The sequence below is a fragment of the Ruditapes philippinarum genome, unplaced genomic scaffold (assembly GCF_026571515.1).
Source record: "Ruditapes philippinarum isolate M1 unplaced genomic scaffold, ASM2657151v2 ctg358_1_1_1_1, whole genome shotgun sequence".
Classification (NCBI taxonomy): Eukaryota; Metazoa; Mollusca; class Bivalvia; order Venerida; family Veneridae; genus Ruditapes; species Ruditapes philippinarum.
Window position 1 is genome coordinate 123,204 of NW_026866557.1, and position 19,561 is coordinate 142,764.

At 33.3% G+C, this 19,561-nt stretch overlaps 1 protein-coding gene across 1 annotated transcript in view; it reads right to left on the reverse strand.

Moving 5' to 3' along the window:
* Positions 1–215: 215 nt before the first annotated feature.
* The window catches only part of LOC132732881 (anoctamin-4-like), a 59,178-nt gene continuing 39,832 nt past the window's right edge, over positions 216–19,561 (reverse strand). Inside the window, 18 exon segments of the mRNA XM_060719408.1 lie at positions 216–675; positions 1,334–1,436; positions 1,828–2,006; positions 2,587–2,639; positions 4,453–4,605; positions 5,094–5,236; positions 5,639–5,739; positions 6,222–6,276; positions 7,011–7,159; positions 7,557–7,760; positions 8,084–8,124; positions 8,127–8,202; positions 8,204–8,233; positions 10,482–10,564; positions 11,427–11,587; positions 12,173–12,307; positions 12,746–12,849; positions 13,372–13,427. Of these exon segments, the coding sequence (XP_060575391.1) occupies positions 376–675; positions 1,334–1,436; positions 1,828–2,006; positions 2,587–2,639; positions 4,453–4,605; positions 5,094–5,236; positions 5,639–5,739; positions 6,222–6,276; positions 7,011–7,159; positions 7,557–7,760; positions 8,084–8,124; positions 8,127–8,202; positions 8,204–8,233; positions 10,482–10,564; positions 11,427–11,587; positions 12,173–12,307; positions 12,746–12,849; positions 13,372–13,427 (2,126 nt within the window). The 3' untranslated portion in view covers positions 216–375.

Sequence of the window (19,561 nt, forward strand, 5' to 3'; positions counted from 1 at the left end):
ACTACTGAAAGACTTTTCAAGCTTCAAAAAACAGAATCTGTCCTAAAGAATATATGAAATTCAAACAGTCAAAACCACAAACAATTGCTTAAAATAAAGTAAATTTTAAATAACAACCAAAAAGAACTTCCCAGTAAACACAAGTCTTGGCAATAAAATGAACACTTTCTGTAGAATTTTAAACCACTAAATTTGCTTCTTTTCTACAGTTTAAGATACTACAAATACATTTGGCATATTACTTTCAGAAACCTGGCTAAGAAAAGGACGGTAAGAAACACACTTGTCTAACTTGGTTAGATCCACTTCAAATGGCAGGGGCTTTCTATACCATACAGAAATCATTAGGTAAATTCTCACTGAAAAATCTTCCTGCTAAATGTTAGATACAGATACATCATCAATGTCAACTTTAGTGTCAGGATCGCCCTTTTCGTCGATACGTTTCCGCAACCCAGACCCGTTACTTGTGTCATTTTTCTTCACTTTAGCAGCAAATGTGCCTATAACATTGGCAATGTCTACCTCCTCACGTGCCTTTTTCGCCATTTCAAGTTCGGCTTTAATAACAATTTCATTTGAAATGTATGCGGCACGTCTGATCTGTTTCTTCACCTTGGCGGGAATATCTGGGATCAGGTAGGCAATAAGACTGGTGATCACAACCACAAAGTTCTGAAAAATAATAAATATAGCATTCATACATAATCAGTAAAATACAACTGAAAAAAAAATATCACATATATACATATATATATCAATATTATTTTACAATTACAACACAAGACAATGTTTGCGGAATTAAATCACTGATTATGATAAAATCAGCAAGGTAGATGTTGTTCACAACAATTAAAAATCTCATTATCATATCTTTTTCACATGATATAGGTCATATGACAACTTTCCAGCTTTACTGGTGGAGGAAGACCTCAGGTGCCCTTCCATGCATTATTTCAGGCCAAACAGGCACCCCGAGTGCCAGTCTTATCTAATACTAATCTTATTGGATTTTAAAATGATTAGTCTTTGCCACTAGTATAGAGCCTTGGTCAGATACCAGGCCAGCCTGCACAGACCAGGCTAAATACTTTTGGCTGACCAACTTCTTACTTCATTTTGATATCCCCATATCAATAATGGACTACACCAAAGTCAGGAGCTGGACAAGTCCATTTAACACATTTAGTAGGTTCAGGATTAATTGTATAAATCTTCCTGAAGTGATTTCTTAAAATAAAATTCTCCATCTGCTGACCAACCTATTGATTTTCACTTACAATTTAAAGTTCATTTGTAATATGTATATGATAATAATATATAATAAGTTTACCTCAAAAACAACAACAAAAGCAAATCTTGCAGCAAGAACGTGCCAGTGACTCTGGGAATACTCGTACTCATCCGGTCCAGGTGGATTCCTGAAATCTCTGTACCTATTTAAAGACAAACAACACAGTATGAAATATTTTCTTTTTGTCCACAAAGACCTCGACGATTCGAAATTCCAAATAAAACTAGAATTTGATAACAAATATATATAGTTCAATGATATAGATATATGGTTTTACTTGTGGAAGAAGACTTAAGGTGCCTTGCATTACTTTAGGCACAAGGGGACACCTAAGTTGAACCATCAATCTTCTGTAAAATAGGTTAAAAGTTTTCTCATATGAAGAAACCAAAGTCCCCAACCGTGTTTAAATCAGATAAATGGGGGGCAAGTGACCTAAAGTGTAAGAAAACCTATTTAAGTTTGTATGTAAATAGATCAACAATACATTTTAGGCAATACAATCAGTCAAAAATCATTTTGATATAACATACCTGCAAAAATCGACATCACTGACTTCTGTATTAAAGTATTCTTTATCAGACTGAAAGTCTGAGGTTTTGAAGGTAGATAGTGTCCAATTTGTGTATCCCCTCATATCATTAGTTTCACTATAATAGTACACATAAACAAGCCGTGGAATAAAGTCTGATGTCAAGGCTATGATGAATGCCTGAAAAAAGTTATGTATAAAATCATAAATTAATATTTTGGATAAACCTTACAAATAAGTGAATGAATACAAATTTAAATAATTTTGAAGATCTCTCGTAGCATCATTGATGGTTTGTTTATTTGTCTGGGTTTAACGCTGATTTCAACACATCTTTGAACATATCTCTGCCTAACAGGCTTTTCTGGATAACTAACAAGTAATTACCAATTTCTCTGCAAGCGACAAGATTACTTATCCCACATGACTTCTGAATTATCAATGATAGACAAATGACCATTACACTCAAATGTCACAAAGAAACTTCGCCTTGCCCGAGGATCAAACCACTGACCCCTGGATTACAAATCAGATGTTCTATTGACCCAATTGAGCAAACTTCACATGGTGGTCTCTGAACACAGGTTAAAACATATTATATTAAAATCATTACATGTAAAACTGTGAAACTAATTTAAGTTGATATCTATTGTCAACTAGGACAAGATTGCACAGACAAAAATGTATATTGAAAGAACGACCATGGCAAAAAATGTAATTATCTGAAATAATTATGAAATAAGTACTTTAAAATACTCACATTGGAAACTATTGCCAATCTAGAAATTGCGTACAATATTTCATACCAAATACCTGTAATATAAAGAAATTAGCATTAACAAAAATATACTAAATAACTGTAATATAAAGAAATTAGCATTATCAAAAATATACTAAATAACTGTAATATAAAGAAATTAGCATTAGCAAAAATATACTAAATAACTGTAACATAAAGAAATTAGCATTAGCAAAAATATACTAAATAACTGTAATATAAAAAAATTAGCATTAGCAAAAATATACTAAATAACTGTAATATAAAGAAATTAGCATTAGCAAAAATATACTAAACTAGAAATGTGTCCATAGGACACGGATGCCCCCACACGCCACTGTTCTGTCAATCTTATGACTCTAGGTCAAATATTTTTTGGACTACATGTGCCACAAGTTGAAAACTAAAAATCAACAAAGGGCCATAATTCTGTTAAATCTAGGCGCAGCAAAAATTCCTTCCTTTACTACCATCTACACATTAAGGTTGTTAATCCCTAGAAGTTTAAGCAAAATCTGCCATTTGGTTTAAGAGGAGTTGCATTCACAAAATTTCTACATTGTATATAGTGAAAAAATCAACAAAGGGCCATAATTCTGTAAAACTTGGTCGCAGCAAAAATTCCTTCCTTTAGTACTATCTACACCTTAAGGTTGTTCATCCCTGTAAGTTTAAGCAAAATCTGCCATCCGGTTTAAGAGGAGTTGCGTTCACAAAATTTCTACATAGTATATAGTGAAAAAATCAACAAAGGGCCATAATTCTGTAAAACTTGGTCGCAGCAAAAATTCTTCCCTTTACTACCATCTACACCTTAAGATTGTTCATACCTGTAAGTTTAAGCAAAATCTGCCATCCGGTTTAAGAGGAGTTGCATTCACAAAATTTCTACATAGTATATAGTGAAAAAATCAACAAAGGGCCATAATTCTGTAAAATTTGGTCGCAGCGAAAATTCCTTCCTTTACTACCATCTACACCTTAAGGTTGTTCATCCCTGTAAGTTTAAGCAAAATCTGCCATCCGGTTTAAGAGGAGTTGCGTTCACAAAATTTCTACATAGTATATAGTGAAAAAATCAACAAAGGGCCATAATTCTGTTAAATTTGGTCGCAGCAAAAATTCCTTCCTTTACTACCATCTGCACATTAAGGTTGTTCATCCCTGTAAGTTTAAGCAAAATCTGCCATCTGGTTTTAGAGGAGTTGCGTTAACAAAATTTCTACATAGTATCTAGTGAAAAAATCAACAAAGGGCCATAATTCTGTTAAATTTGGTCGCAGCGAAAATTCCTTCCTTTACTACCATCTACACATTAAGGTTGTTCATCCCTATAAGTTTAAGCAAAATCTGCCATCCGGTTTAAGAGGAGTTGCGTTCACAAGATTTCGGGACGTACGGACGGACTGACGGACGGACTGACGGACAAGTGCAACGCTATATGCTCCCACATTGTTGGGGGATAATAACTGTAATATAAAGAAATTAGCATTAGCAAAAATGATTATGAATTCAAACACACTTTGATTTTATTTTGGCAAACTTTCAATTGATTCTATTACTTTAAAGTTTGAACTTAAGGTATGAAAAATAAATCATACAATAAATGTGTCAAAGTTACCACTAAAAATTTTTTTCTGCTATTTCTACTGCATCTAAGCATTGCACTTTTCCCTGTCATACATTATTTCAGGCACAAACATGCACCCGAGTAGAACCACCGACGTTCAATAAGCTAGCTGGATAGCTTCCTCATATAAAACAATCCAAAGTCCCTGTAGGGATTCAAACCCTAAGAGGTGAGGGGCAAGTGGAGCAGTGTGCGAGTATAATTACAAAGATATTTACCAATATCACCAGCACGTTCTCCTAGAGGTCGTCGGAGATCGGTGGTAAACTTCAGAGCATCAAAGCGGATCTCTATCATGTTGTTAAGTAGACAGCAGAGTGGTCCAAGCGGGAATGCCGCCACAAATATTGTCAGAAATCCAAACTGTAGCACTGTAATCAATACCAAAATTACAGTCAACTATGACATATTTAATACATATTGTAGGTATGATGAAGATAGGATAAGCAAATCACTGATTTAAAACACATGTTTCATGTAGCAACTAAATTTTTGGAAATTTTAGTGTGATAACCAAAAGAAAATTGGAAACACGATTATGTAGAATCCTCTTTTTCATTAAATGGCATTTAACATCACCATTTTTAATATGCTTAAAAAGTAACATTGGTGAATTTTTAAAATGAAATTGGGAATTTTTCAACAGTTTTTCCAATGGAGAAAAGGCCATTATTAATAATGGGTTTTTGACACGGTAACCAAAAGAATTGCATTTATTTGTGTTTGGAGGATAAAAGATGAGTTCGATTCACACAGGGAGAAAAACTTTGTTCTTATGCATTTTGCAACTTAGTGTTACAAATTTGGATTGCTTGTAATACAAAAATTAACCGGTAAACTACAAAGAGAAATATTTTACCCATTTCTAGGTACTCATGATACAGTGAAGTGTGTTCTGACAGCTGATAATCTTTCATCCAGGCAGACAGCTTCGCTTTTTGTTCGGCAGTTTCCTTCAGGATCCGTTTCCTATAGCACCTCTTTAAAAACTTGATACCTTTCCTGTTAAGAGATTAATTCTTTAACACTGCAAGCAGTGACTGTATCTACCCATGCAAAATCTTCCTTATTTATAGAAAAAACTTTAATTTTCTGTTTATTACATACATTTTTCTCTTTTTAGACTTTACAATTTGAAAGATTTCCAATTAAATTTTATGTATTGGCTCAATCTAGAATAAAGTCTTGCAAGATGCCAGTGAAAATACAGAAAATATGTTACATTGCAGTGAAAACATTTTTTTTACAGTGAAAATACAGAAAATGAAAATCTGTATTTTATTTCATCAATATTTCTCAATATTTCATTTATAAGTATATAATAAAAATATTTTTGTTATGAACATGATACCATTGGTTAACACTTATGCATGCAAACACAAGTCATATAAGACAAAAACTTACGGAAGGAATATCTCGAGAAGGTTATTCTGTATAATTTGTTTTCCTGCCATAATGATCGCCAGCTGTATACATAGCTCTATCAAACATCCTGCGGAACCACACTGCAACACAAGGTGTTTTTAAACATTAACGGCAATAATAAAAAGCTATATGTATATCAGGATCTGAAAATCAACTCCGGACCACAACGTGATTCGGATGTTTAGATATTCGAACTCCGGATGACATCCCTAATATTTCTTTCAATTACAGTCACATCAAACTGCACATATAATGAATTGTGATATTTGACCTGTCTTTTTTACCGTTAGCCCAATTTTTGCCTTTTGAAATTGAATCTTTTTATTGCACAATTATCTCTTAACCTGCTGCATTTTTGTAATGGAATTGCCCTGCTTCATATTTTGAACAGTCAATTCAAAGTGTAAGGGATTTCAATATCAAAACACAAAAGTTTAGCTTCCAAAAGTAACTAGCTTCTAGAAATAGAATTTTCTATCATCAATCTTTGGAACATTAAGATGACAATTTAAAGCTTTTCAGTCAATAGCATTGGGCCTGGTAAAATAACAAAGTAATTTACCTCCTCTTGTCTTCCACCAAATGCTTCATTGTAAGCTCCAGGTCTACCAACCAACCTATAAATAGATATATATTGTTAGAAAAATAACGCATTATCTTATTTTTTGTAAGTAACTGGTACAAAATACAATAAAAAACAATCGTTTTCTGAATGTATGCCATTCCTTCTAGGGCCTTGACCCTAATGACCTTCACCTTTGACCCAATCACCTTTATGTTGGTTTAGTTAACTGAGCTGAACAAGGTATATGCAACAATTTGGAGGCTGAATGTAAAAAAGCTTCTGTGTTACGGTCAAGGTTAAAGTTTAAAGAAAAACAGACAGACCATAAATAATATGCCCTCCCCTCTATTGATCTGTGACATATTACCTAGAAGTCTAATGTCTTGAAACAGAGAGTACTACAGTCACAATTTACATAAAACATTAAAATTGGAACATAGATTGTACACATATCCAAATCAAAATAACTTCAGATATTTTTTCAGAAAACTCTTTTACTCATCTTTTAAGTGCATGTTTTAAGCAAGTATGCATTTTCATTGTATTGACCCTTCGCATGCTGGTGGCTACAGAATCTACCCATGTGACCAGTGCAGTTCAAGATCTCGTCTGCACTGTTCATTATTCAGTCAGTTATTTTTTTCAATATTTCCCCTAAAACTAATGAATTTTTTTAATTAGATTGAAAGATGGACAAGTCCATTTATGATATTTAACAGAGTGAAGGTTAAAAACTTTTGTCATTTAGTTTAAATGAAGCTAACAATGTTAAGATATCATACTGACCTTCCTTTAAAGAAGGCAATGTAGATGATTGAAGAGTAATAGTTGACAAACTGTAGGGCAAACAACTTAATGTTGATACTGTCATCATATTCTCCTTGTGTCCTTAAACACTCGAAATCTGTCAACCATACAGCCACTCGTGAGTATACCTTACAAAAAATAAATTGTATTTTAATTTATATCAATCAAGTACAGCTTTATTTGTTACCAAGTACATGTCATGCACACAATTACCCTTTTAAAAAGAATAACATATCATTACTTAATATTAATCAGCATTGCTATACTAAAGAAAGTGTAGTTTTCTTCACAAATGAAACTTATCCTATTATTTTTATAAACTATGAGAAAAAAACCCTATGAAATAATTACAATTTCGTTTCCATTAGAATTTAATGTCTGAGATCAATTGTCACTGAAAAATTTCAGTTTGCCCAAGGATTAAACCCGCCATCCCAGGATTATAAATCTGTGGAGCTGTGCCGCCAGACTTTGACAGCTTGTCCAAAAGAAGCACCTTCAATAACATATAAAATATATACATACTATGTTGAGTATAATGATAATAAACAAGTTGATACAGGCTGCCGTGATTGTAGTGATTATTCCAGCATTTGTTGTTATAACATGTTTTTGTTTCACCGAGGGTCGAGTTATCCCTGGGACTATCTTTTCCAACAATTGTAATGAAGCTAACACAGAGATTCTGTATGCTATCACACCAACCACACCACCAATGGCTATACACATCTGTAACGAATAAAATAAATCAAAACATACTTATAGTCATCAAAACATACTTATTGTCTACCAAACCTAGCAACTGAATGGCTTCAAATAAACGAGACTGAAAAATGATATTTCGATAAGAAAAATATTTACCCAATCAGTTATCAAAATTAATTTTTCTAATGAATTTAGGAGAATACATTAAGTGGCATTGATACACTTTGAAACCAGCATGTTCAACCAGCATGAACCAGCATGAACTACATGTTAAATATAGTTTTGAAAACAATATTATATAAATTGTAATTTGTTTAAATTTTCAACACTTTATATTGTTTACATACCGTGAACAGCATAAAACCGTATGAGAGCATGTATATAGGAATCTACGTCGCCAGAAAGGTAAATGTGGTTCTTTCATGCCTGTGATAGGATTCTCCTTCATTCTTGGGTAGTTGGCAAGGCTTGGCAAGATACTCTGGGCGTGGTGGTTCCTACAATACATACATATACTAAATATCATTAACCAGTCATTTTCTTTTGTTGATCTGTTTCTCTTTTTCCTCTCTCACAAACCCACTAATTATAACCATACAAATTCTATATAATCTATGTGTCCAGCTTTGAATTTACTCATTTTTAATTCAAGATATACTAATATCAAATTGCACAAATGTAAAGACTTTTAGATACAAAATGCATCTCCATGCTAAGTACAACTGCCTATCCCATTCAAGCTTGCTAGATAGATTCCTCACAAAAATTCAATATATCCATTAAATATATTGATATAATCTGACCCATACTAAATATATTAAATGAACTTGTACATTTTTTAACTGGCCAAAGTCATTCATCAATTATAGGATACAATGTATGTAGTGACTGAATAGCCAACAGTGCAGACCATGATCGGTCGGCACAGATGTATGGCTTGGTCTGTACTGATTGCATTGGTAGAATCAGTTAGCTATGAATTAACTTTAAACAAGAGGGCCATGATGGCCCTGAGATCGCTCACCTGTATATAGGCCCCAGGAGCGGGGCCAGTTTAAACCCCAGGGCTTTTATTTGAACAAACTTGGAAGACACTCATTAGAAGATGTTTCACAATGTTAAGTTTTTACTACACACATGTAATGAAAAACAATGATTTTACCCTGCCCCCCCCCCCCCCCGGCAGGGCCAATTTTCACCCAAGGGCTTTTATTTGAACAAACTTGGTAGACATCCATAAGAAGATATTTCATGCTAAACATCTAAACTCTAGCTCATTGGGTTTTTTAAAAGAAGATTTTTAAGTTTTTGCTATACACATATAAGGAAAATCAATGACACCCCTGGGGCGGGCCAGTTTTGACCCCAGGGCTTTTATTTGAAAAAAGTTTGTAGACACTTACTTGAAGATGTTTCATGCTTAATATCTAAACTCTAGCTATTTGGGTTTTTTCAAAGAAGATTTTATAAGTTTTTACTATATGCATATATGGAAAATGAATGACCCCCCCGGGGCGGGGCCAATTTTGACCCCGGGCTATTATTTGAACAAACTTTGTAGACACTCACTAGAAGATGTTTCATGCTTAATATCTAAACTCTAGCTATTTGGGCTTTTTTCAAAGAAGATTATTTAAGTTTTTGCTATACACATATAAGGAAAATCAATGACCCCCTGGGGCGGGGCCAATTTTGACCCCAGGGCTTTTATTTGAACAAACTTGGTAGACATCCATTAGAAAATGTTTCATGCTGAATATCTTAGCTCTAGCTCTTTGAGTTCTTTAAAAGAAGATTTTTAAGTTTTTACTATATGCATATAGGGAAAATCAATGACCCCCTGGGGCTGGGCCAATTTTGACCCCAGGGCTTTTATTTGAACAAACTTGGTAGACACTCATTAGAAGATGTTTCATGCTGAATATCTTAGCTCTAGCTCTTTGAGTTCTTTAAAAGAAGATTTTTAAGTTTTTACTATATGCATATAGGGAAAATCAATGACCCCCTGGGGCTGGGCCAATTTTGACCCCAGGGCTTTTATTTGAACAAACTTGGTAGACACCCATTAGAAGATGTTTCATGCTAAATATCTTAGCTCTAGCTCTTTGGGTTCTTTAAAAGAAGATTTTTTAAGTTTTTACTATATGCATATAGGGAAAATCAATGACCCCCTGGGGCGGGGCCAATTTTGACCCCAGGGCTTTTATTTGAACAAACTTGGTAGACACTCATTAGAAGATGTTTCATGCTGAATATCTTAGCTCTAGCTCTTTGGGTTCTTTAAAAGAAGATTTTTTAAGTTTTTACTATATGCATAAAGGGAAAATCAATGACCCCCTGGGGCGGGGCCAATTTTGACCCCAGGGATTTTATTTGAACAAACTTGGTAGACACTCACTAGAAGATGTTTCATGCCAAATATCTAAGCTCTAGCTCTTAGGGTTTTTTAAAAGAAGATATTTAAAGTTTTTTCTTTCGGTTGCCATGGCAACCAGAGTTCTGCATGGAATTAAATTCTTTGAACAATTTTTAAAGGTGACCACCATAGGAACATTCCTGTGAAGTTTGGATGAAATTGGCTTAGTGGTTTATGAGGAGATGTCATTTAAAGTAAGGTGAGCTAAAAAAAACTAAAAAAAAAACAACAAATGAATATGAGATTGTCACAACATTATAACATATGTAATATAATCTATGACCCTTCCTTTCTGTTTACAAAAAAAATTCAGATTTATCAAACCTCACCTCTTCTTTGACAAAGTCCACCAAGTCCCAATTATACTGAATCACTGCCTGTTTTCTTTTCCAAAACTCCAGGAATAAAGTACCTATAAATTAATTACATTCAACGTGTTAAACATATATAACAAGTTATTATTTGAAAACACCATTGTAACACTTAACACAAAGAAGTTTAAACAAAAGCTTTCATAAGCGCTGAACTGTTCCAGTGTTGCTTTTTCATTGAAAAGAAATTGATATAGTAAACAACTTTATTAATTTGGAAGGGGAATTTCTTTAATACTTTAAGAGAAATGGACATAAGACCAACAAAAAAAAATTAATCATCAACACAGAAAATTCAAATTAAAACATGGGCATAACTTTGCCAAAATTAATTAGAGCCAGAGGGGTACCTGCCCTTATGAATATTTTGCCCCATTTTTGTAATGAACAAGTAAATTCCAAGTTCAAAGTAAATAAGAGTGTTTTAGAAATAAAGACCTTTTCAAGAAGGTTAACAAAAATTAAATGCTGACATGACAATAGCTCCACCTTTCAAATTTAATCTAGAAAATAGTGTCTTAAAAGTTGTCCTTACAACAATATAAGGTCATATAAAATTTCTAACAGTTATAGGAAGACTTTACCTAAGGTACAGCTTTAAAGACATAAAACATGATGACTTTTTTGGTCAAAACCATCGGTAATTACCAATTTCTCTGCAAGTGACCTAATACTAATCACACACGATTTCTGAATCACTGGTGAGAGACAAATTAAAGATTGGGACACAATATCCAAGATCAATTTGTCCTGAGAAGTTTTGCCTTGCCCTAAGATCTAACCCGGGACCACTGGATTACAAATCAGATGCTCTCCCTATTAGGCTACGTGACTGTACTTTACAAAGCCCCTCAAATCATGCACCCTTTGCAAGTTAAAAATTCACCAGATAGTCCAACTTACCCCACAGGGACATGAACACGGCAAAGAACACAGTCCCATTATTGTCAAACATTCTACTGTACTCTGAATCGTGGCAGCTACTGTTGAGTTTCCAGTATGGACACTGGTAGTCACAGAGCGGACACATCGTAATGTTTAATGACTCGTCACATATCTCTTTGCTGAAAATATACATTATAAAAACTTCTATAATTTTATTTTATTGAAACAAACATGATAAAATACACAGGTAGGCTTAGTTTTGTTTTTGTAGTAATTTAATCCCCTTCTGAAAGTCCACTGAAAATAAAGTTTCATAATTCAAATCTTGGTTTCATATTGATACCACAGTTTGCAGTCAGTGAATTCTGCACTAGCCCACAAGCCATTGGCTACTGGACTTTGGTTAAGGCCCATAAAATCTTGCAAGTAACTAGGCTAACTGCCCTATGATAAACAGTCAATCATCTAAGTTTCTGAAAATGAAATCACTGATTTTTTAAATGGAACAACTATTTCATTCTTAATTCAGGGAAAAGAATTATAACTATTTAATCAAGAACTTTGCATTTTAAAAGATTAGCATTTCCCGGCTTGTAAAAACTCAATCAAGCTAGAAGATATTGCACACTTCTAATCCAAAAGGCTTGTGGTTTTCAGGCTGTGCCCACAAAAATTCATCAATCTACAAACCGAAATTTTCCAACAAGGAAACCTGTCTAATGATATGTTCTGCTCTTTAACTTACTTATACTTATTTGGCTTACCTAGGGTAACTTTCATCCATGTATACGACACCATATATAAATATGATAAAGCCAAGTATAGAAGGAAAAACCAGCCATCTTGTATAAAACCCGAGCCATGCAAAATACAATCCAATCTGTGAGCCATAGTAATTCCTGTAAATATAAGCACATATCAAAGCAAAATGATAAAGTCAAGTCAAACCAAAACAAATTTATTTAATAATGACTAGCGCTGTTAATTTTTGCAGGTTTTACCTGAAAAAGGGTCATTGGAAAATATATCTTCAAACCTTTTTTTTTTACATATACATGTACACAGCTGGAAGGACAAGTATTCTAAAATTCATTGAGAACTCTTATGATGCTAGATGTCTTTAATATACTTGTGCATCTATCAATCATTTTAAGGGTTAATTTGATTGAATAGCAAACAGTGCAAACCACGATCCGACAGCACAGATGTGCCTGCTGATCTTGGTCTGTACAAGATGTATGGGTCAAATCTGCTGCCATAAGCAGGTTAAAAGTTACTATCTATATAAGATATTATTAAAATGTTTCACAGAATAAGGTAATGAATTAAACAGTTACCGAATATACTCCAAAGGCTGCACTTTGAAGAATTTTCTCCAGTAGGCCCAGTTCTCATACAAGATTTTTCGAGGATTTGAAGCCGATCCTGCTTTCCAGTGACCCTGTAAAACATACCATATTTATCATACAATCACCTTATTCATAATTCCTTACACTGTTTATTTGTGTAATTGATTTTGAGTCAAATTAAATGAAATACATAGCAAAATATACAAAATATATAAAGAATTATAAGATCAAAAGGGAAATAAATGTAATTGGATTTCAGTATGAAATCCTCTATTCCATTCTATTAACATATCTATAATCTTTTTACTTGATTACTTCATAATACACCAGACAACAATTGAACGCTTTAATGGTCTGGTTTGGTTGTATGGTTTTTACGCAATTTTTAACACATTTCTGGTTATATCTTGGCTTAAACGGCTCTCCTGGATAACTAACCAGTAATTATCATTTTTTCTGCAAATGACCAACTTCTAACTGTATCAGGAGTGATAGAAATATGACCATTAGACTCAATGTCAAAGATAAAGACGGAAAAATGTCACCAGAACCAGTGACTCCGATACTTCTCTATTTAGGTTAGCGGGCTGACATGATTTAATGGTAGAACATACCTCATGTAATGGGTAGGCAGCACTATAGTAACCATCAGCTAACATCTTCTTTATACCTATAAATAGAACACAGCATTGCATTATATCTATAAATAGAACATGGAAATTGCATCATACCTATAAATAGAACAATAAAATCATATTATTTCTATAAATAGTACATCAAATTGCTTCATACCTATATATAGAATACATTATTGACAGAGCTTTGCTTAATAGCAATCACTTAATTGCTTCATTCCTATACATAGAAGATAACTTTGCTTTATGGCTACAAACAGAACACAAATTCTTTTTGTTTTTTTTGGATAAAAAAGCACTGAAGGAGAGAAATAGAAAAATTTAAGAAGGTATTACATAAATGGACTTTACATGGGTTTCATACACTTTTTAGATCTGTGGTTGGGAAATGTGCATTAAATTATTTTTTCCATTTGGTGCTGGGGTGTTTGAAAATCAGGATTTTGTCTTTGGTGGAACATGTGATACTAGTCACCTTTCATTAACAACAGTGCCACAGCATTCAACAAACTGCCCAGTCCTTAAATCCCCCTTTTCCAAAGGGTTTTCTTAGGTTCAGAAGTCCACATCAAATGAGAGGAAAACAAAAAGGTGTCAGAAAGCAGTAAGTAGTGTGCAGCTCACTCGACTTTTAACGGTCTGCATTCATCAGGAATATTCTCTCAATGTGCATTAATAAGTTCATACATTATTCCCATCATACTGGTCTCAGTAATAAAGAATACTAAAAATAATCCATCTACATCTATAAACTACTTTTATTGTTTCTAACAGTAATTTAGAGAACCTCTATTCTGTATCACTGAAGACTGTGTTACTGCTTAATTCAATATCATGATGATATTAAATGATAATTTAGAATTTTGATAACAGATAGAGAGAAAAAAAAACTAACAAAAATAACTTTTCTTTATTATACTTTGCAAGAGAGTAAATAATTAACTACATGAATGACTTACTTAGAAAGTTTACAGGAACGGAGAGACTGTCCATAAGGGGTGGAAACAGAGGGGCCAAGAAAAGAGAATTTTGTAGTTGGAAAGAAAAAAAAAAAAAAAAGAAGACCGACAGACGGCTTGAATACTTGAACAGATCATTATGGAAACTACATGGAAACTTCTACAATACAGCAAAATAAAATGGAACAGAAATATCTACTACCCAAAAAGTTAGAAGATAGCGAGTGCTGGTGAATCATTAGTTCAAACGTATTATACCTTTTACCCTATACATTCTATACATTTCACATAAATGTTCTTGTAGCTGTTGTTCTGGTGAATCTGAATAATTAACAGAGAAATCTTAACTTAAACAAACTTCAGTTCAGTGCTTCTACTATCATATTATGTGAAATAAATTACTTGCAACACAGTTTTCACTTCATCCTATTCATTTACTGCAAAATCATTATTATTCATGGGGCAGTGCTTATAGTGGTTTTCTAAATATGTCAATAAACAAATTTAAGATCCAATAAAATATTAGTATGTTGTAAAATCATTTTTTGCACTACATTATTTGTACTTTATTATTTTCGCAAAAACAATCCACAAAATAAATGTACTTATTGACAAAACCATGAAATTTCATGCCCACAAATCTCAGTAATTTACAGTATCTAAATATATTTATTTTCGCTTGATTAGGAAGAAATCTTGAGGCAGGTCCCTCTGGCTCTTTTCTACTGGTAAAGACTTACCAACTATTGCAGATCTCATTCAGTAAACTGGAATTTATATCTTTACAAAGAACAGTTTGAATAGTAAAACTTTAAATTGCAGGATTACAGTAGCACTGTCTTAATAAAATGATCTTCAACAAAAAAGTAGCAACAAAGTGACAAAATTTCCCAACTTTATATACAAACATGCAAAAAAAAAGCGTAAAAACAACAACAACATTTCTATTAAGCACATTATGACCATTTCTGATTACATCAAAATAAACAATACTGAAAATAATATTACATCACGGCTAACACCCCCCCCCCCCCCCGCCCCCGCAAGACAGCTTCGGAAATGGGGATGTTACCAGTAACAGAATACCTTGCAAAAGAACTGAAATAGAGTTATGGTTGTGGGCTGTGGTTCTTGTATGTTGCATTTCCTTTCAATGTGGTTGGCCATTGATGAAATTTTATTGATTTACTCTGTAATAAGTCCAGAAAGACAAGGAAAAGGAACAAAGGGCAATAACTCTATAAATACTGAAAAAGATGGAGTGATGGTTATTGTACACTGCACTTCCTCTCGTTGTGCTTCACCATTGTATGAAGTTATATTGAATTCCAACTACCAGTTTTCAAGTTATGCACTGGACAAAAAAGTAACAAAGGACAATAACTGTAATTAGTCCAAATAGAGTTATGGTTCTTGTGCACTGCATTTCATCTCACTGCCCTTGATCATTGTATAAAGTTTCATTGAATTCCAACCATTAATTTTTAAGTTATGCACTGGACAATAAAAAGTAACAAAGGGCAAAAACTTTTAAGTTATAGTTTCTGTGCACTGCACTTCCTCTCAATATACTTACATACCATTGTATGAAATAGTATTGAATTCCAACTAGCAGTTTTCAAGTTATGCTCTGGACAAGAAACAAGAGCTGTCAGTAGGACAGCAACGCTCGACTATTCTTAGTGCTTGATAGTAAAAAAATGCTTGATACAGTTACCTCCTCCTGTTTACAGGTTGGGGTCATGATGGTGAACAAGTGTGCAAAGTTTCAAAGCCATATGTCAATGGACTTTGAAAATATTTGAACTATTACAAAAACTTTAACATAAATTCTAAGTCAAAAAAGGGGCATAATTCTGTCAAAATGCTTGATAGAGTTACCTCCTCCTGTCTACAGATTGGGGTCATGATGGTGAACAAGTGTGCAAAGTTTCAAAGCCATATGTCTATGGACTTTGAAAATATTTGAACTATTACAAAAACTTTAACGTAAATTCTAAGTCGAAAAAGGGGCATAATTCTGTCAAAATGCTTGATAGAGTTACCTTCTCCTGTCTACAGGTTGGGGTCATGATGGTGAACAAGTGTGCAAAGTTTCAAAGCCATATGTCAATGGACTTTGAAAATATTTGAACTATTACAAAAACTTTAACATAAGTGGTTACGCCGACGCGGACGCCGACGCTCGGGTGACTGCAATAGCTCTACTTATTCTTATCGAATAGTCGAGCTAAAAAGCAATGGAACAGTAACAAAGGGCAATAACTCTATAATTACTCTGGACAGAGTTATAGTTCTTGTGCACTGCACTTCCTCCTATTGTATGAAGTTGTTTTGAATTCCAACCAGTATGTTTTAAGTTATGCTCCGGACAAGGATAAGTATCAAAGGGCAATTACTCTGTAATTTGTCAAAATGAAGTTATGGTTCTTGTGCACTGCACTTCCTCTTAATGTCCTTGACAACTGTATGAAGTTGTATTGAATTCCAACCAGTAGTTTTCAAGTTATGCTCCGGACAAGGAAAAGTAACAAAGGGCAATCACTCTGTAAATAGTCAAGATGGAGTTATGGTTTGTGTGCACTGCACTTTCTCTCAATGTGCTTAACCATTGTTTGAAGTTGAACAAAATTGGTGTAATGTAATACATTACATATCATAAATTCACTGCTGACCAGTAAAGCTCATGTTTTCTTTAATAAAAAAATATTCATAAATCTCTAAACCAGTTTTACTCTTCTGGAATAGTTTAAAAAAACAACACATTTACTATTAACAACATGCAAGCTTCTAGTTTTACAATATTGACATACTTCTAAGCTTCAGGCATTTTAAGAACAATAAGTGAAACCTGCATTGACAGAACATAAAATCTGATTGGCTCCGAAAAAAAGCAAAATCTATTGAACACTATTTTCATCCATGGTATTTAAGGTGACAACGGAGTCAATTATCACTGAAAATACCTAAAATGAGATTTTTTGCTTAGTAGATTTATCAACCTTTTCTGAACACATTCGTGATTTAATTTTGGAAGTAGTTAGTCCAAAAAATGTGTTTTTAAACGTTTTAAAACGGTACCTGTACCATTTTTATCTGCTATTCGCGTAACCTGTCAATTATTGATAACGCTCCGCCCCCTGTTGAGGCATCAATGAGGGAAATCGGTAGTTCCATATATGCGTGAATTACCGGTCCATACTGGTCCATACTACCCGTAATTCATGTATCGTACAAATACCGTACATCTTTTATGAATATCGTCTACCTTTTATTTAGCCTTTTTTTTATAAAATAAGAAATTGTCGGCCAATGTACGTAACATAATGTATGAAACATAAATATATAGCGGCAAATCGCAAGACCACATGGTTGATGCTAAAGTATCCATAATGTGTGAAAATAATTTGTCTGTCCCGTTAATCTGATAGATATTACATTGAGTTTATGGACTTTTGTACGGATTCAAGGGCTTGCTTTACATTCAACCTCGTTTTCTAACAATGTCAAGTAAAACAACAACAAAACAGACAACATTTTTTAAGTGAACGCCTATATGACTTGTGGTAATTTAAGGTGTCCCTGACAAATTTCTAAACCATTTTAGGTTGTCTAAGGATGATTATTTCTCTATGAATCAATAAAAAAGATAATAACATAAGAGTATATTATCAGTGAATGCTTTGAATAAATTGTTCGCCAGTAAATCGAACACAGTACTAATAAACCTGGAACAAATTATGGAATTTATTGTATATCCCAGTAGAAACTGGATCTCTATGCCGTGCATAGATGATTTTCATGATCATAGAAGTCAAGAAGGTCAGATCATAATGATCGAGTGATACCTTTTATTTCTATTAAAATATGTTAAGCATTTATATCAATTTGGAGGAAAAAATATATAATATCCCGTTCTACCGTAAACTTTAAAAGACCGTCAGAAGCTCAGTTTTTTGTTATTTTAATTTATATTTTAACGGAATTTCATGCACGAATACACAGACAGAGTGACACTGGTGTAATATAATAATAATGCCGATGATAATAATAATAATAATAATAATAAACTTCAAAAGTGAAACAATTAAATACCCGCTACGTTCCATTTCCCCCCACCGAGTGCCTCAAATTTTACCGAAAGTCACGTGACATGTGCGACCTGTATCAGACGGAAGGTAAATCACGTTAAGATTTGAAGATATTTCTGTTATAAATTGATATTAATCAGCAACTTTTTAATTGGTCAGATGTCACTGGGTCATAAAATGTTGTTAGAGTATGTTACCGCAACTTGTGACCCTCTCTGGTGTGATATTTGTGTATTATGCAATTATTTAGCGTGAAACGTAGGGGTCCGAGAGAGAACAGCCGATTTATGACACTTCGTTTGATGCGGGTCGGACTAACTTTGAATCGGCATAACTTTTTTAATAATCAAGCAATTAACATGCGGTTTAAAGCACATGAAAGGGAATTCATTTACGGAGGGAACTGTGTCAGGGATTTTTGTTTGCTCAATCAGCGACTTAATTATCTTTAATTACGTAATATGTATGGTGAAAAAAGTCGCATAAAATGTTTGACGTTACGTATTATTTTTTTGAGAAAAGATAGAAAAAATTTGAGACACGGTTCCCCAGATATTATAAGTATGTTTATTTTCCAAAAATTTGATGACAAAAAAATAAAAAAATAACTTTGATATGACGATTTAAAATTTTAGAGTTTTTATTAAAATTCAATCATTTACAAAGGCATTATTTTCAAATATGTTATTTTTTATGTGATCAACGACATTTAATGCACAAAGATTAAATAAATAACAATTATTACTAAAATAAGTTGGTTTAAATGACATTTATGTGAGTACCACGGAAAGTGTCTGTTGTCACCTTAAACATTTTTTTCAGGGACAAACATTGAAATTATGCTTTTTATCCCCATGGAAAAAAGTCTTTAAAATTATTGTAAAAAATTGTCAAGTTTTGAATGAATAAGTTAGTTTCAAGTTACTTTGTTGAAAAAATCTCATATTGGAACTGAAAACAAAGCTGACAATCTCTGAGCAAATAAAACAAAAACACTTTTCAAATACCGCCTTATAAAATTTCAAAAAAAAAAAAAAATAAATCTTGCAAATAATTTGTGCATTAAAATTATTTCAGCACAACTTAGAATCTCTAGCAACTTTGTAATGGTTACCTTCA